Below are 15,852 nucleotides of genomic sequence, written 5' to 3'. Positions count from 1 at the left end.
AATGTGTTGTCCAATCTTATTTTCAAATCCCATCCTTTTATATTTCTGTAAAATGTCAAAGCTTTTCTTCTGATGACTCACCCCGCACTCAAAAAAATGTTAAATATGATCATACATTTTGGATTGATCCATTCAACCCTCTCCTCAAATAAAAGCTGCCTCCTCCTCAGGCACAAACAACCACCCACAGTGGACATGGATCAGAGATGTGATGAGGCAAGAGAAAAAAGATCAGTGAAAAAACACTGAAGTGTGTAGGTTAGGGTTGGAGGACAACATGTGACCACTCCTGCTGACGTTTAAGACAGAACTCCATCAATTTAGCAGTGCACTCCTACCACACTGCTGGTCTCATGATGCAGATTTTAAAAAAAGGATCGACGCAGCAGAAGCAGATGTCTTTTTTTGTAGCACATTCTTCTTTCTTAATGCCTGCATTACCCACAATGCAACACAATGGACTGACTATGCAGATTCAGGTGTGTTATGCACTTCTTTCTGATTCCACACTCGCAGATTTTTTCATTTTCTGCCTTATCCAGCAGCGTGGACATGTGTCTTGTGTTGCACCTAAGCTTGCTAAAAGAGCAACCCAACAAATATGATTCTCTGCCATACTACATACCATGGGCTAGGTAGCAGGGTCACTACAATGGAAATGTGAAATGATGCAGCCATGGCAGACAACAGAATAAATAGGAAGGGGGTTATGTGGAGAGACCTCAAGTTGTCCACTCCAAAAGACCTCTATTCAGTTTTTGAGAAGGTTGATGTGCTGGAATAATTTGCGTTGTGTTGTTAACTCCATTAAAAGCTTTGAGTTCAACCAGAGTGCTTCAGCATTCCACATAATACAACATCGCTATTCAAACAGCAGGCACGCTATCAACTGGTCAAATACCAGAGTGTTCAGCCTTTGACAGCATATGAGCTAGTTATTCAAACACACTCAGTCTTGTCTGTAACGTGAAAACACACTCTGTCAAACTTTGGTAAACTAAATCCAGGTACATTTCATTGGGAGCACATAATACAGTTGGTATGTTATGTAAAGAGCTCAGCAAAAGCACAATGTGCTATTTCTCTGAAGAAGCAGCACCGAAAAAGAACACCCAACTGTGATACGCAAACGCAATGCAGCTCAGCATTTCTGTGTGTGCAAACAATCGTGCAAGGGTGAAAAACACTCTTGGCCATTTCAGGTTTGGACTGAAGGAACGGGCCAGCCGTTAGCTGTGATGAGTCAGAGAGCTAACGCACAGCAACATCTGTAACAGAGCACACACGGTGAGACACAAAACAGCAGGAGGTCGGCCGATGATGCATTCGTATGATTCATCCCTCTGTGGGATGATGCTGCGTAACCGAAATGTGGTGAATTTAAGGCTGACCTGGGATCTGGGATCTTTGAGCAGTGCTTCCCAAACTGTTTTTGTCTCACCTGCCCCCACATCCCTATCAGATGAGCTCATGCATCCATCCCACCCATCACATTCTACATGTGCCCACTTCAACCAATTTTAAAGTTAGCACTACAAAAGGTGGATATTGTGACAGTATTTGTGTCATGAAGCTGAATAGTCAGTGTTTGGTTTGCTTCTGTTTTTTGGCTGGATCTTCCAACCACTTATCTTTTACTTTTGGTATTTCAAAATCAACATCTAATATAAATGTCGAGCTGCTGAGACACACTGGGACTTTCTGATGTAAAATGGGCAGATTGCAGCACTTTCAGACTCTGCAGAGAGTGTTCACACACAAACCTGCGTGTACCCTGCCCTCTCCTCTTCATCGCCCTCCCTCAGTTGGATGATGTCTTCATCCTCTTCCTCTTCATCCAGCTCGCTCTCTGTGCTCTCCCCTTTCACGTGCACCGCCCCATGCTCCTCCTCACCCTTCACGTGCACACCGAGTCGCTCAGAGGGGTGTGTGCTGTCATCTGACCCCTCCTTCTGAAGCCTGATTGGTTAGAAGAACATGGAACATGGCAGACTTAAAAACAACATTCAGGTGATTATAACATATATAGATATAGATAAAGATTAATCAGTCATTCTGACTGGTTGTCAGAAATGCCACACACCTGTGAAGGCTTGCCCCTCCGTCGTCCTCCTGCATGTCATTGGTCTCTGTTAGCTCCTCCTCAGTTTCCTCTGGGTGGGTGGGCGGTGGCCTGGGAAGCTCTGTCCCCTTCGATAGCATCTACACACACACAAGGTAATGTTAAGTGTGCAAACATGTGCATGTGTGAAATTTTGTGTGTGTGTGAATGTGTGTACCTTGTAGTGTTTCTCCAGGAAGTGCTGGTGTTGCTGTTGGACCACCAGCTGCTGCAGGGCCTGAGGGGACTGGGGCAAAGGTGCGCTCTGGGTCCGAGCCAATGGCCGATGGCGAGGCAGCTTGTTGACCGCCCGCATGCCGCTGGACACGCCTCTCTCTGCTGTAACCAGCGGCGACTGGCTGTACATGGGGACTGAGTGGGTGGAGGATCATAACAGAAAGACAGTGAATTGGACACTATGGGTGGACACTACCTTGGATGTTACTGTAGACTTCAGTGTACTTGTGCATGGGTGTGTGTGTACCAGCTAGCATTGCGGTCTGTTGCCTAGCCTGCTCCAGCAGTAGCACATGTTGCAATAACGAGGAATGGGCAGAGTGAGAGCTGGGGGGCGGTGTCTCCACATCATGACCCACCCCTGCAAGGAAACATTATCAAATCATTACCAATTCAGAACAGTCCAATAAATTTAAAAACTAATTATACTGTGTTTTCCTCATACATAAATGACACTGTATCATACCTGTATTTACATACATATGTGTGTGTGGGTGTGTGTGCGTGTCTGTGTGTATACATATGTATGATTAATCCATAGTAACTTAAATTATGAGCTCTGGTAAGTCTTACCTGCAGGTAGAGAAGATGTGGAGAGAAACTTCCCTGTTAGAGCTCCGCCCCCTCGCAGTGATTGGATGGCTTGACGCTCAGCCTCTTGCTGGGTAGACAGCTTTTGGGGAGGCTGTAGAGGGGGCATTACCATGGTTACCACACAGGCAAGTCTAGGTAACCACCACACAATCACTAGTGTGGTCATATCTATATTGGTCAATGTGATGACTGCAGGTTAGGTGACAACCCTGACTTGTAAAACTAAACATCTGTAAAACTCAGGAGACACTTTCCTGACTGTAATTTCAAAAGGATAATGATATATGTACTGTATGTATGCATATAGGGACATGTATGGTATGCTTTGTGTGTGCCTATATGGTTTTGTGTTGTGTTGTGTGTGTGTGTGTGTGTGTATGTATGTATGTATGTGTGTTGTGTTGACCCACTGTGATGTGTGTGTTGGCAGGGAGGCCCAAGGAGATATTTGGCAAGGAGGGCGAGGTGTAGAGATTCAGAGGACTCAATGTCCCATCAGCCCCCAGCGTCTGATGGAGAGACCTCAGCTGCAGATAAACAAACACACAGGCAGATTGGTTAGTTCAGGTGTCTGTTTCAGTGGAATGTTAGCGGTCGTAGAGAGGGTGGTCTGTACGTATTCATCCAAGTTGCTATGGTAACCATTGTTATTAACACTTACTGTAAACACTGACGAACAGCATCTCTCTCAAATCAAGTCATTTCACCCTTCTTTCGACTTGGCTGCTTATGTGCATATTTAATAACCATCTAATGTCCCAATCAAACACATTTGCCAATAAGAAAAATCGTCCAGCTGTTCCGCCCCACTTCCTGTTTACACTCCACTTCAGATTTCAGTCCTCATATAAAAGTAAATCTGCACATATTGGGATAAATGACGATGCTTGTGAGTCAGCATTTACAGGCCTCATTATCCCTTGTTAATATCAGCAGACTACTTCCCAGAAATTATGTTTCTGTGCAGCAACACAGTAACAGACACTCCAACTCCAAGGAAACTTCTGCAACTTGTCCACATTTGATAAGTGGCACTCAATTCAATGTGAGCCTTGTTAGGTTGCTCAGTGGACATAATTCCACATACAGTAGTTATCTTAAGGAAGTGTTTGATGCAGTTGGGTCCAGTATTCAACCATAATAAACACCCTGATAATTCTTCATCCTTTTCTGCCCATGTCGCTTGTGGTGTACCCCAAGGTTCCATTTTAGACCCCATTCACTGTGCATTACATATATTTGTGCTGGGATCTGCTTTTAGAAAATATAACATTACTAATCATTGCTACACTGACTACATGCAGCTATATTTTCCCTTTAAACCGAGAGAAACACAATCTTCAGTCTCTTCTAAGCTGATTTGTTGGATAGCCAAAATTCTCCAGTTTAATGCACAAAATGCTACAACTTCAGAAACCACACAAGCAAAACAAGACGTCCCAACACTAACCGTAACATGCTGCAAAAACAGAAAAAAATAACTAAATATAGCAAACATAACACAATATTAAAAGAAAAAAATACAAAAATGTGTAGCAAGTTGCACGAAAAACAAAGGAAATGAATTACAAAGCCTTCAGATTCTCTGATCTACTGGTTCTCCATTACCATTACATGTTCCCAGTCAAAGTCAAGGCAACAAGTGATTCCTATTGCTGCTGGGTCTTTGTCACCTATCACCGCTGTTCATTTCCATCCTAAGACTCAGTCTTTTTAAATCTGCCTTTCCTCCTTTACTGTAATGAAAATATAAAGCTACTCTTCACATTACCTGTTTATTTCTGTCCGGTTTTGATGCATTTTTATTTCTCTAAAGCACTTATTCTGCAAATGTACAAATGAACTGACTTGGTTTTTCCTGACCCACAGCGAACTGTAGGGGGCAGGCTCGAGCTGCGTGTCCAGTATGAAGAAATGAATAGTGTCAATGTGCATGTGTTGATGAGTATAACTTTGAATCTTAAAGTAAAGTGTTTGTGTGTGTGTGTGTGTGTGTTTGTGTGTGTGTGTGTTTGCAGCGCACCTCAGTCTGTATGTTGGGGACAGATCCTGTGTTGCCATTGGCGATAGCTGAATTGGAACTGTTGGGACTGCTCGGACCTGAACCTGGAGCACTATTACAGAGAGAGGAGACTGGTCGAGAGACACAGACACACAAAGAAAAAGAGAGGGAGCGACAAATGTAATATTAAAATAATTTATTCATACTGAGTTTACATGTTCAAATTCATACTTCTTTAAGAGTGAAAAACATTTTCATGCAAGTATGTACAACATAAGTGTGTGTGCGTGTGTGTGTGTGTGTGTGTGTGTGTTCACCTGATATCTCTATGGCTCTCTTCTTAAAGGTGCTGATAACCGTTCCATCCTTCCTGCGAAGGAGTGGAGAGCTCCGTCTCTCTGCCACCTTCTGCTTCAACCGTGAACGCACCTTCAGGTTAGGCTCGGAGACTGGACGAGAGACCCAGAGAGACGGGGGGAGAGAGGGGGACAGAGAGGGGGAGAGAGAGGGGGAGAGAGAGGGGGAGGGGGGGGGATAGTTATATTACAGTCTGTTTGGAATACAGCCAAAAGAAGAATATACATTTTATATCAATGTAGTTGCTTTTGTGCATTCTTGATTTTGCCTTTTTTGAGTATTAAATCTCGTCTTGTTGTCATTTTCATGTCTCATTGTCATGTAATTACCTTTTTGTACGTCTCTTTGTTTCTTAGTGTTTTGTTTGGCAGAGAATCTAATGGGGGTATTTTAAGATGCCTGGTGGTTTGCCAGCAGGAGACTATCAGGGCAGATACAGGAGCGCAGGCTGTCTGGTAATCCTACATCACATTTTGGCTGGCTGCACATTTTGGTTGGCTAGTTTGCTTGCCGGATGAGCAGCTACAGTTGGTGTATTTTAAGGTAGCTTCGGTCCAAAAGTCAAGGTTAAGGGCAAGGAGCAGGAAGAGGAAAAAGCATCCAGGTTTTATTGGTTTAAGCTGCCTGAACAGTATCCAACAGTCCTGGATCTGAGGAGTGCTTGGATGCTTTGTCATTGCTTACCACTTGACTGTGAGGCATCGGGGCAGTCAATGACGGAGCTGACTGAGTGAGACTTGGATATTGGCATGAAGGGAGCTTGTACAAGTCGTTTAAATGTCAATATTTTAAATGTGTGCTATTAAGCCATTCACTCCATCCATAGGCTGCAGGGCATATATGGAGGATTTATTTCTCAGCATGTAATTACTAAGACCGCAGAGCCGCAGATGTAAATGAACCTAACCACAGTTAATCTGATTGTGCCGCTAAAGAAGACCTGACGGTGGGCTGTTCTGACATGTGTTGGGCATGTCTGGAAAGCAGCGGGGCACAAATGAAAATTATTACTGCTGCTGAACTTTAAGTATTGGTTGAAGGGAAGACACTTTTGGAAAAGTGTGTATTCATCCTGCACAAGGACAGCTCAACTGTCGGACCGATGCTGTCAGCTGAATAAAAAAAATCAGTGATGGTATCAGAGTTAACTTAAATGGAAGCTCTGTCCTGCTGTTTCCTGGATTTGGGAAAGTTATGTCGCCGAAAATAAGCATGTCTGCTAAGCGGTCAAATGGGTTGTTTTGTTCTTGATCTTACCTTTTTCCTTATGCTGTAACTAGCTCTCCATTGCAATGCAAGAACAATGGTGTTTCTGTACAGTATTTCCTGTTGTCTTCTACATGGATCATCAGCTGGAAAAAATGCAATCTTTTCAGGACATCTAGCTTTAGCCTCAGTCTTTTATACCATGTGCGTAGCCACCGAGTGCATCTTTAAGACTCTTAGAGGATTATTGTTTTAAGAAGAGCCAGCTGGAAACATTAAAAAGTCAGCCTGAGATGACATTTTCAACCAACTCATGGTGCTAACATTAGCTTAATATGCTAGCTTGCTGCAGCTGATTAAGTCTGCCAGTGACAGTTGTCATTTTTGCTGGATTACCTCTGCATGAAATCAAAGAATCCTTAAGTTTCCATCCAAATGTGTTTCTTTTTTTTCCTTTATCTTATCTTAAATTTAGCACACACATGGGAATTAATGAACCACTGTTGTTGGGAGTTGGGGTGACTATAGCAAATTTAAAAGCATTGGTCAAACCTCATACAAACAGACACGATGTGTAAAATGTGCTGGAAATGTGGCATTCATGTGTGTCTTATGTTAAGTTATGCAAGGTTTCCTCGTTGGTCCATGCAGATACGATGTTTTCATCTCTGCAGTGGAGTGGAAGCTTCCGGGAACATTTAAGTCACATGCTTCATGTACATAACGTTATCATTTATTCACTAAGTCTGTTTCCATTGTACTTTGTTGCATTTTGTTCTTGCTGATACACCAACTGTTCAACTTCAGCTCAGTAAAAAACCTTTCGCAGTATTTTTTTATATCATTATTATATATTATATGTGTTTCTTCCTCCAAAATTCTGTCGTTTCCACTCATGTTTTTTTATATGCCCGACTTGTAATTGCACATATAAACACGTAGGTGGAAACATCCTTCCTGATTAAAATATAACTTTGCACTTCAAAGGCAAATCTGCCACTGTTGTCATTGTAAACTACATATGTGCCATGTGAGAACAGATTCATAATAATAATAATAGTAACCTGGTGAACAGTTAGCTCAGGTTCCTGTAGGGTAGTGTTGCTTTCATCAACGAACCTTTATCATGTGACAAAAACAAGACGGGACGCAATGTAAATGCTGGTCATGTGAGGATAACTATGATTAAATATATAACGCAATATTGTTGACGAATAAAAATGAGACTAAATGTGGTTTACAAAATAAAAACTCTGCTAAAATGTCTCTTCATTTTCGTTGACTAAAACGAGACGAGACTAAATGATATAACGTTATTTTGTCTCGTTTAGTCGTGTTATTATTATTTTGCCGTATTTCTGTTTCCTGCGTCTCACTTCAGGTGCTGCATCAGGTCGCACTGCGCAGTCACAGGTGACGTCACTTCCTCAATCCCCACTCACGCCATTATTTAGAAGACGCAGCTGCGGTAGGTAAGCATTAACGACAGACAACTGATGCAGAGAACGGGACCGACGGCTGGTCAGTCGGCTTTGGTTGGTAAAATAAACATGTTGTAAATTCAAATCAGAGCGTCTTCCATGTCTGGAGTGGATGTATTCTTGAGTCTATAAGGTAACAATAATATAATAAGACAACCTTGTTTGAATTGTGGAATGGGTTTGGCTAAAAGAAAATTTTGGTTTTGTCTATACTACTAGGTACCTATACTATATTGACTGGGTTAAACAGAATTGCATTACTAAAAAGAGACTAAAATACAATTTTCATTGACTAAAATAGACGACGACTTGACGACAATAGTCACGGATAATTCTGACTACAATAAGACTAAAATGCTCAGACTTTTAGTCGACTGAAACTTGACTAGACTAAAAAGAGTTTGAATGTGACTAAAACTAATAAAAACTAAAATGACAGCTTGACACCTAGACTAAGACTAAAATTAAAACAGGCCGCAAAAAACAACACAACTGTAGGGACACAACCTCTGACCTCACATGGACATGTTCAGAGAAAATGCTTTCATATGGATCTGAAACTGTGTGTGTGTGTGTGTGTGTGTGTGTGTGTGTGTGTGTGTGTGTGTGTGTGTGTGTGATCTCTAGGTTTGCGCTACCTATTTCCTGGTGAGTCACACTCAGACTGACTCACACACAGACGCACACACACATACATACATATATCTAAAGACACCGCACTCCACCTCCGTGCTGTCCTTCATCAAACTACTTTTTACATGGCAAGTGACAAATCTCACACATACACACACACACACAGGTGCACATACACACACACCCTCCCTCCGCTCGTCTCTCCTACCTGTCTTGCGTAGTGGGAAATCGTCTTTGCCCTCGTAGTTCCCCAGCAGTGGGGGAAGTTTGTAGGAGGGAGGAGTTCCCGGGGTGTTACTCTGCGGAGGAGAGCCCTGCTCCAGGGAGCTCTGCTGGGCTCCCCTGCACACGCACACACACACACACACACACACACACACACACACACACACACACACACACACACACACACACACACACACAGAAAGGGGGAAAGCGAGTTAGATGGCTGACAATATTACATGAAAAAGTATTTTTTAAAGTCATTTGCTGTCCTGCTCAGTCTACTTTTATTTCATTTATAGAATGTCTTTCCTGTTATTTCCTGTTACTGTGAGTTTGCAGATATTTTCTCTGTGCCTCTTCTTTGATTGATTATTTCTGAACAGTGGTGGATTAGGGAAAAGGCTTTGCAAGGACCGACACCAAAATACACATTTACTTAAATTCTACACTGTGAATGGAATATTTCTAAATATCATTATAAAATTAAAATATTTATCCATTTTTGCATCATGGTTTTTCATATATCTCTCTCTCTCTCTCTCTCTCTCTCTCTCTCACTCTCTCTCTCTCTCTCTCTCTCTCTCTCTCATAACATCTGCTATGGAGCTGAAAGTCCTGCTCTGAGATCGAAGAGTTTTCATTCTCGTGGTAACTTTCTCTAGGAGTATGAACTTTCTTAATGTAGGAATTGACTCTTATCTGTGCTGATTTGCTATTTAGGAGCTTGAGAAGTGTTTTCTCTGCTGGGAGGGGCCATGAGATGGAGTTTGAGATTCTGTGAGAGAACAGATGTTTTGGAAATGCCTGATGACATTAAGCTTATTGAAACCTAATTTAACAACCGGAATCATTTTTCAAACTGACTTTGTGTGGGATACAGAGGAGAGCACATGTCTCCTCAGAGGGCGATGTCCTGACAACTTTACACTTCTCTGCTGGGGGAAAATGCAGCTGTGCAACAGTGTCGATGCAGTAAGAACCAGCAACTTCAAGTTAAGTCATTAATCAAACTTTGTGCGCCTCACAATGCAGTCAACGAGTCCTCAGTGATAACAGGCTATGTCGCTTGCATAATGAAGGATGTCTCAATTACAAGTATAATCTAATATATCTGACTCAGCATTTATTACATTATGTGTTTCAAACTAATAGCAGGGTTATAATATTTGAGAAGTGTTGTCATGATTTTACAGTGCATTTCCCTGGGTGACATTAAGGAATTTAATATTTTTGCCTGAACGTGAGTGAAAAGGGGAATCTGAGGTTGGAACAGGAGATGAGGCAACAGCCAGCTGTAAAATGACGCGGCATTGGATGGGCTGATGGGATAATTTCATGCAACTGAGTCAAATTACCTTCTACTTTAATTTTAGTCAACTTTCAGCATGATTCCTAGGAGTGATTCTGACATGCTATTTACATCAGACAATGAGGAGGGATCGCACTCTCATCTGTGAAACATTTTCCCAATTATACAGCACAGAAGCTGCAGCTTGCATTTACATTAAATATTATATATTTAAAACGCAGTTCATTTTCAGACACTATGCAATGTTATATTGATGTGACAGATGTGTGAAGGGACCAATTGAGCCCTCTGCAGTCCTCACCAGCACTTTGGGGAGAAGGAATGGTTCAGTCCACCAAGGCCAGGTTCTTTCTTATTGAGAAGGAACTCCTGTAGCTTCAGCTTTACCTCTGTACTGGCAATGGCACCTTCCAAAACACATCAAAGAGAGAGGACAGCAATCAGGACATTTTGCTGTCTTTATACCAGCAACTTGTATGCACAGAGCTAACACGTGCATAGCATGGTAGTGAAAGCAGTAGTAACCTACTCTCTTTGCCTTTCTCCTTGTTCCTCAGCAGCAGCAGCTGTTGCTCCAGTCGATGTTTCTCCTGCTCTTCGTGTCTTTGTTGCTCTAGTTTCCTCTTCTGCTCCAGCTCCTGCTGCCGCTTTGCTGCCAACAGCTCCTGTTGTTGCTTAGACAGAAACATTTTACCGAGTGACAAATAAACCAACTGAGCTCAGTACAGAAAGTTTGTGTGCTGTGAATAAGCCAGTTAACAGGTTCGGAGACTAACTACCTTACTAACTACCTTCAGGTGCTCCTGGAGCTGGACTTCATGTTGTCTGGTGAGCACTTCGTGTTTTTTCTGGAACTCTGCAAACAACAGTTGTTTCTGGAGTTCCTGCTGCTGTTTGAGTAACACAAGTTCCTGCTGGAGCTGCTGCTCTCTCAGGGTTGTGTCCACCCCTGTCGCGCCCCCAGACAGAGATCCCACCCTGGACTCTGTCCGCAGGTCCACTGGGCCTCCTCCTCCTCCTCCTGGGCCTTCTCCTGGACCCCCACCTGGGAAAGCAGCAATGGACAAGAGGTTAACTGGGCTCTGTTGATCACATTGTGTTGTCTTGTTTGTGTTTTTCAGTCTGTATTAAAAACATCTGTCTGTCTGCTGTCTGTTTTTTTGTACTTGTTTTATACTTTGACAGCTGTTTTTTCATTTCAAGCGATTTTTGTGTTTAATTGTGTTCTTCCTGTTTTTTTTTTTGCATCACATTTTCATATTCTTTTTCCTATATAACTAGCTTCTCTGGGGGTAACTAGCTTCTCACTGGACCACAAGGGCCAGAACATTTCCAAGCAAACACGGTTGGGGCTGCACTTTCAAATGAAAAAATTATAAAAAATTAAACAAAATTAAACAAATAAAGGTTGAAACTCAACACAACAGTTGGCCAATGAAAATCAAAGTAAACCCTCTTGCTTGTGTCTAACAGACAAGCTTAGTGATTCTCTGCCAACTCCAGAGTTACTTCCAGTAGTCCAGACCCTTCGCTGCTGTCAGCTCCAGGGATTGGCCAGCCTGTGAGCTGAATGGTTTGATGGTGGGTACATGACTAGAGAGCATGGAGTTGCAGAATAATCTGATTCTGTGCAACAGGTAAACTATGAATTACAGACTTCTTGCCTCATTGCCAGAGGTTGGCGAGCTAATCAACCATCACTCTCAGGATGGATTGGCGCTCTTCCACTGGATGATGAGCGCATTTTCTGAATTCATTAATATTCTGCAGGCCAGATGGGAAGCTCTGATGGACTTGAGCCGACCTGCTGGGCAACAGTTAACAGTCACCTCTGTATGCTTTAGAAATAGGGTGCCTAACTATCACAGACAGTATCATAGAAGCAAGATGCAACGATCATTCAAATGTGGGGATACTGGCAGACACTTTCCAACAATCTTTTCTAGAAGGCTTTCTTCTTGATGCACACCAAGTGAGGAATAATACCAGTTTGTTTGCCTTAACTGCCTCAAAACCCCTTGGAACCCAATCATTTGCCCAAGAATCATGCAGTCCTAACAACCTGAAGCAACCTTGGAGGCAAGCACTGCTCACCACAATCAGTGCTCTCTATCACAGTGAATGAACGTAAACAGCCGATGGAATGGAGGTTGTTCCCTACTCAATAATGAGACATGGCAACACAGAAGTTGCCTGGATGTAACTCCAGTTATGTAAGTGCATAGATCAGAGTCAAATATGTATAAATGTTACTTGATACAGCCTGACCATGTATGTCAAAGCCATCAACGCGTGAAATCTGTTGCCGAACCATAAGGCAAAACCTCCTGTGCAGGTATCTACAGTGCTACTCACGTTAATATAAATTTGGCTTTAGACTTTGAGTAGTTGCTCCTATAGAACCCCTGCATCTGCTGCACAGATCTGAGATACAATGGGCAACTAATGATTGGACTTTGATTGATTTCATGCATTCATTGAACAACATCTCACTTCTAAGTGCTTCCAAAGGCAACTGGACTTGTTGCCTTTGGCCTCACCACTTTATTTTTTAAAGAATTAAAATCAATGCGGTAGAACCAAACATATCATCTTTTTTATTCCATGCATTCTTCTTCCTTGTCAAAATCTTGATGCCTATATTCCCACAATGCAACTCGACCGCCAACTGTTCAGTCTGAGATTTGGGTGTGCTGTTCTAGTAGCAGCTAATCTAGCCTGGAGCCTTTACCCCGAAGCAGAAATGAGGAGCAGGCTACAGAGGTCTGGCAAGCTCACTTGTTTCTAACTCCACACCACCTGATTTTTTTCTTGAGACTCAACTGACGCAATCTATCAGACTTGACAAAAATCCCTCTGATGGCACAAAAGGCTTTATGCAACTTGTCTCACGTATGCAGTAGTAAACAGACTTTGATGTGTGAAATCTGTGGGGCTCCCCTTTAAGTAACCCTTGAACCCACCAAAAGACCCTTAGAATCCCCTAAAACTCCCGGACAGTCTGCTGGTCCACTTTTAGGAGGCATTCCACCCACTAAATCAAATCCCATTTTTGAGACAAGGAACCTCCCTCAAGGACTCTTAGAGGACTCCCTACTCACCACCCTCTCCACCTCCTCCTCTCTGCTCGCTTGCAGTTCCTACTGGGCTCTGCATGCCTGATGGGAGGCTGCTCTTCACCTCCACTACTGCAGGACAGAGAAAAACAGAGAAAGAAAAGAGTGACTGATTAGTCTGGAAAATGTTGTGGGACTATTACATCATTCATAGCATACCCCCGACCCCCCCCCCAACCTCCCACACACAGAAGCAGTTTCCATTTCATTCAGATGAACTGTGATAGTGGAGTAAGAAGTGAGGAATGCCGCATCCTGCCACCTAAAAATAGCCACAAGCCTAGCATTAGTTTAGCATTGGACTTAAAATTAGCTTAGCGTTACCTTGGCATTAGCCTAGCCTTTATTTAGTGAGGCTAGGCTAAAGGACACTGCAGAATGTGTTAACATGCGCCATACATATTCAGACACAAATGATCAGAGAAACCTGCTGTTATTTATAGCAGCATGGTGAAAAGAAAGGAACAAGGATTGCTGGACGAGCCAGTGCTCTGTTGCATTGCAGACATGAGAATAATATGAAATGTTATAATTGGAAACGTGTCCCTGCTCTCAATCAGTGAAGAAATGCACCACCTTGTACTGATCTGGATTTGTGGCCTCCACTTGGGCTGATCAGTATGATAGATTAATATTGATTTCCTGCTCCAGCCACCAGTGGCATTAGCTACCTTTCACCGCGTGAAATGAAAGATACGGGAACTCATTGAGGAAAGAATTCATTATCATCATTTCAAATCTGTCAGCATGTTGCGGGAAATTCCTTGACATAAAATGGACATGTTCCTTAGATGGTGGCCTAACAAACAGAACGTTTTGGAACATTACAAAATACATGCATTTTGATAATACTTAATCACACATTCTGTATAGCCTCCATCCAAATTTAGGACAAATTTTAACTGAAAATTTGCCAAAGGAAATAAGAATTAATCCTTGTTTCGATGCTCTACCTCTATATTAGGAAGTGGGCAAATACTATCAGTTGGTGGCACAGTCTCCGCATTGCTCAACACAGCTTGGAAGTTTTAACCTCTGCAGTTGACTTCTAAGTCACACGCTTCAAGTAGGTCACGATTTGTTTCCTAAACCCGTTTCCATTAAACTTTGTAGAATTTTGGGATGTCTCTGAAAAAAGGATTTGAAAATGAGGGTCATTTTCCATCTCAAAATCCTACCCCTTACATTTAGACACACAGTGAATCCTAAAATCACCACTCTGCTACAACTTGCTTTAAAATAACAGAGCAACAAAGACTGGGTTAACTAGTTCCTACATTAAGTAACTAGAGTACTGTGTTGACAGCAGACATCAGCTGATCCAGTTCAAAGTTGTTAAATCCAGTTTGCACAAGATTTACCCTTCTGTCTCCCCATTGTGTGACAGATATCAAATGACAGAGGACACACGGCCTCATATTTTCTGGCTCTGCCCTTCACTCTCTAGATTGTGGCCCCAAATATTTAACTGGAACTCCAAGGCCTGTAAAAGAACATCTAATTGGAGGCTGGACTTGCCATCATTGGCTGCTCACAATCCACCTGATTTTCTACAGGCATGCAACAGTCCTTGACACTGGGGATGACTGTCACCCAAAGACATCCATCCATCCTTTTGTGTGTGTGTGTGTGTGTGTGTGTGTGTGTATGTGTGTGTGCATATATGTGTGTGTATAAAAATTAAAAACATGTATAAAATACAGGTGGATGAAAACATTTTCTGTGTGTGGTTATTTAAATTTTTACAGTATTGATGTACAGTATAACATACAATGCTAAGACTCGGCAGCACTCAGATCAGAAGCTCCTATCAGCTTAGCTGCTCCAATCAGCTTACACTGATCACTGTGTGCTTGTGTGTGTGTGTGTGTGTGTGTGTGTGTGTGTGTGTGTGTGTGTGTGTGTGTGTGAGTGAGTGAGACAGAGACAGAGACAGAGACAGAAACAGAGACAGAGAGACTTTGTATGACACCAGTTGGAGTATGTTTTTTAGGTTGGCTTTTGGTCATACAGAGAGCCAACAGGTTAACACACTGCCTGATATGTAGACGGGGGAGGGAGAGACAGAGTTGGGGGGTCTCAACATCCCATCATTATCAGCACCTATCAATGTGCCCTTGAGCAGGACAGTGACACTGACCTGACACAAGCCTGTGGTGACTACACTCTCCTGACCTCAGCTGACCCCTTCTATTGGATCAGGTTACTTCCTGGAAGATGTCACACACTGCAACATCGTGGAAAGTCGGGATATTACCTATATGCTGACCAAGGAGGAAATTCAATTAGGACTTACCTACAGTGTCGTCTGACCTATGACCTTTCTATACTAAGGTGTTCTGATTGGTCACCTCCCATTCTCTGGCACACCCTCGCTGCTTTTGCGTCAAGCGGGTTCTAAGCTAATCAAACACCAACATCCACAATAAGGCCAAGCTTATTAGCCCTGTCCTGGACGACTGTCACTAATTACAGAAGGAAAGATTTCATTATTGCTAATTCTCACTGTCTTAAGTCACAATCTGACCTCTGACCCCAGACCTTGACACACAGAAAGAGACACATGAACTTCATATGCAGTGAGTAACATG

The 15,852-nt window shown here is 42.6% G+C and overlaps 1 protein-coding gene across 8 annotated transcripts in view; it reads right to left on the bottom strand.

Annotated features, from left to right (window-relative positions):
- The window catches only part of hdac5 (histone deacetylase 5), a 58,069-nt gene that overhangs the window by 15,458 nt on the left and 26,759 nt on the right, over nucleotides 1-15,852 (bottom strand). For 5 of the 8 annotated variants that reach the window (XR_013078286.1, XM_076751662.1, XM_076751663.1 and 2 more), the window contains 13 exons: nucleotides 13,247-13,333; nucleotides 10,922-11,190; nucleotides 10,675-10,819; nucleotides 10,447-10,552; nucleotides 8,820-8,953; nucleotides 5,252-5,383; nucleotides 4,956-5,065; nucleotides 3,343-3,459; nucleotides 2,912-3,023; nucleotides 2,586-2,699; nucleotides 2,280-2,473; nucleotides 2,084-2,202; nucleotides 1,764-1,959 (listed from right to left, as the gene is read on the bottom strand). Coding sequence is in view for 7 of the 8 variants with exons in the window: in XM_076751662.1 (XP_076607777.1) it covers nucleotides 1,764-1,959; nucleotides 2,084-2,202; nucleotides 2,280-2,473; nucleotides 2,586-2,699; nucleotides 2,912-3,023; nucleotides 3,343-3,459; nucleotides 4,956-5,065; nucleotides 5,252-5,383; nucleotides 8,820-8,953; nucleotides 10,447-10,552; nucleotides 10,675-10,819; nucleotides 10,922-11,190; nucleotides 13,247-13,333 (1,835 nt within the window). In the remaining variant the exon portion in view is untranslated. The remainder of the gene's footprint in view (nucleotides 1-1,763; nucleotides 1,960-2,083; nucleotides 2,203-2,279; nucleotides 2,474-2,585; nucleotides 2,700-2,911; nucleotides 3,024-3,342; nucleotides 3,460-4,955; nucleotides 5,066-5,251; nucleotides 5,384-8,819; nucleotides 8,954-10,446; nucleotides 10,553-10,674; nucleotides 10,820-10,921; nucleotides 11,191-13,246; nucleotides 13,334-15,852) is intronic. The other 3 variants (XM_076751658.1, XM_076751660.1, XM_076751661.1) reach the window with 3 other exon arrangements.

This window comes from Chaetodon auriga, chromosome 16 (assembly GCF_051107435.1).
Source record: "Chaetodon auriga isolate fChaAug3 chromosome 16, fChaAug3.hap1, whole genome shotgun sequence".
Classification (NCBI taxonomy): domain Eukaryota; kingdom Metazoa; phylum Chordata; class Actinopteri; order Chaetodontiformes; family Chaetodontidae; genus Chaetodon; species Chaetodon auriga.
Note: the sequence above shows the minus strand (reverse complement) of the source record. Positions and strands in the feature narration are given on the sequence as shown.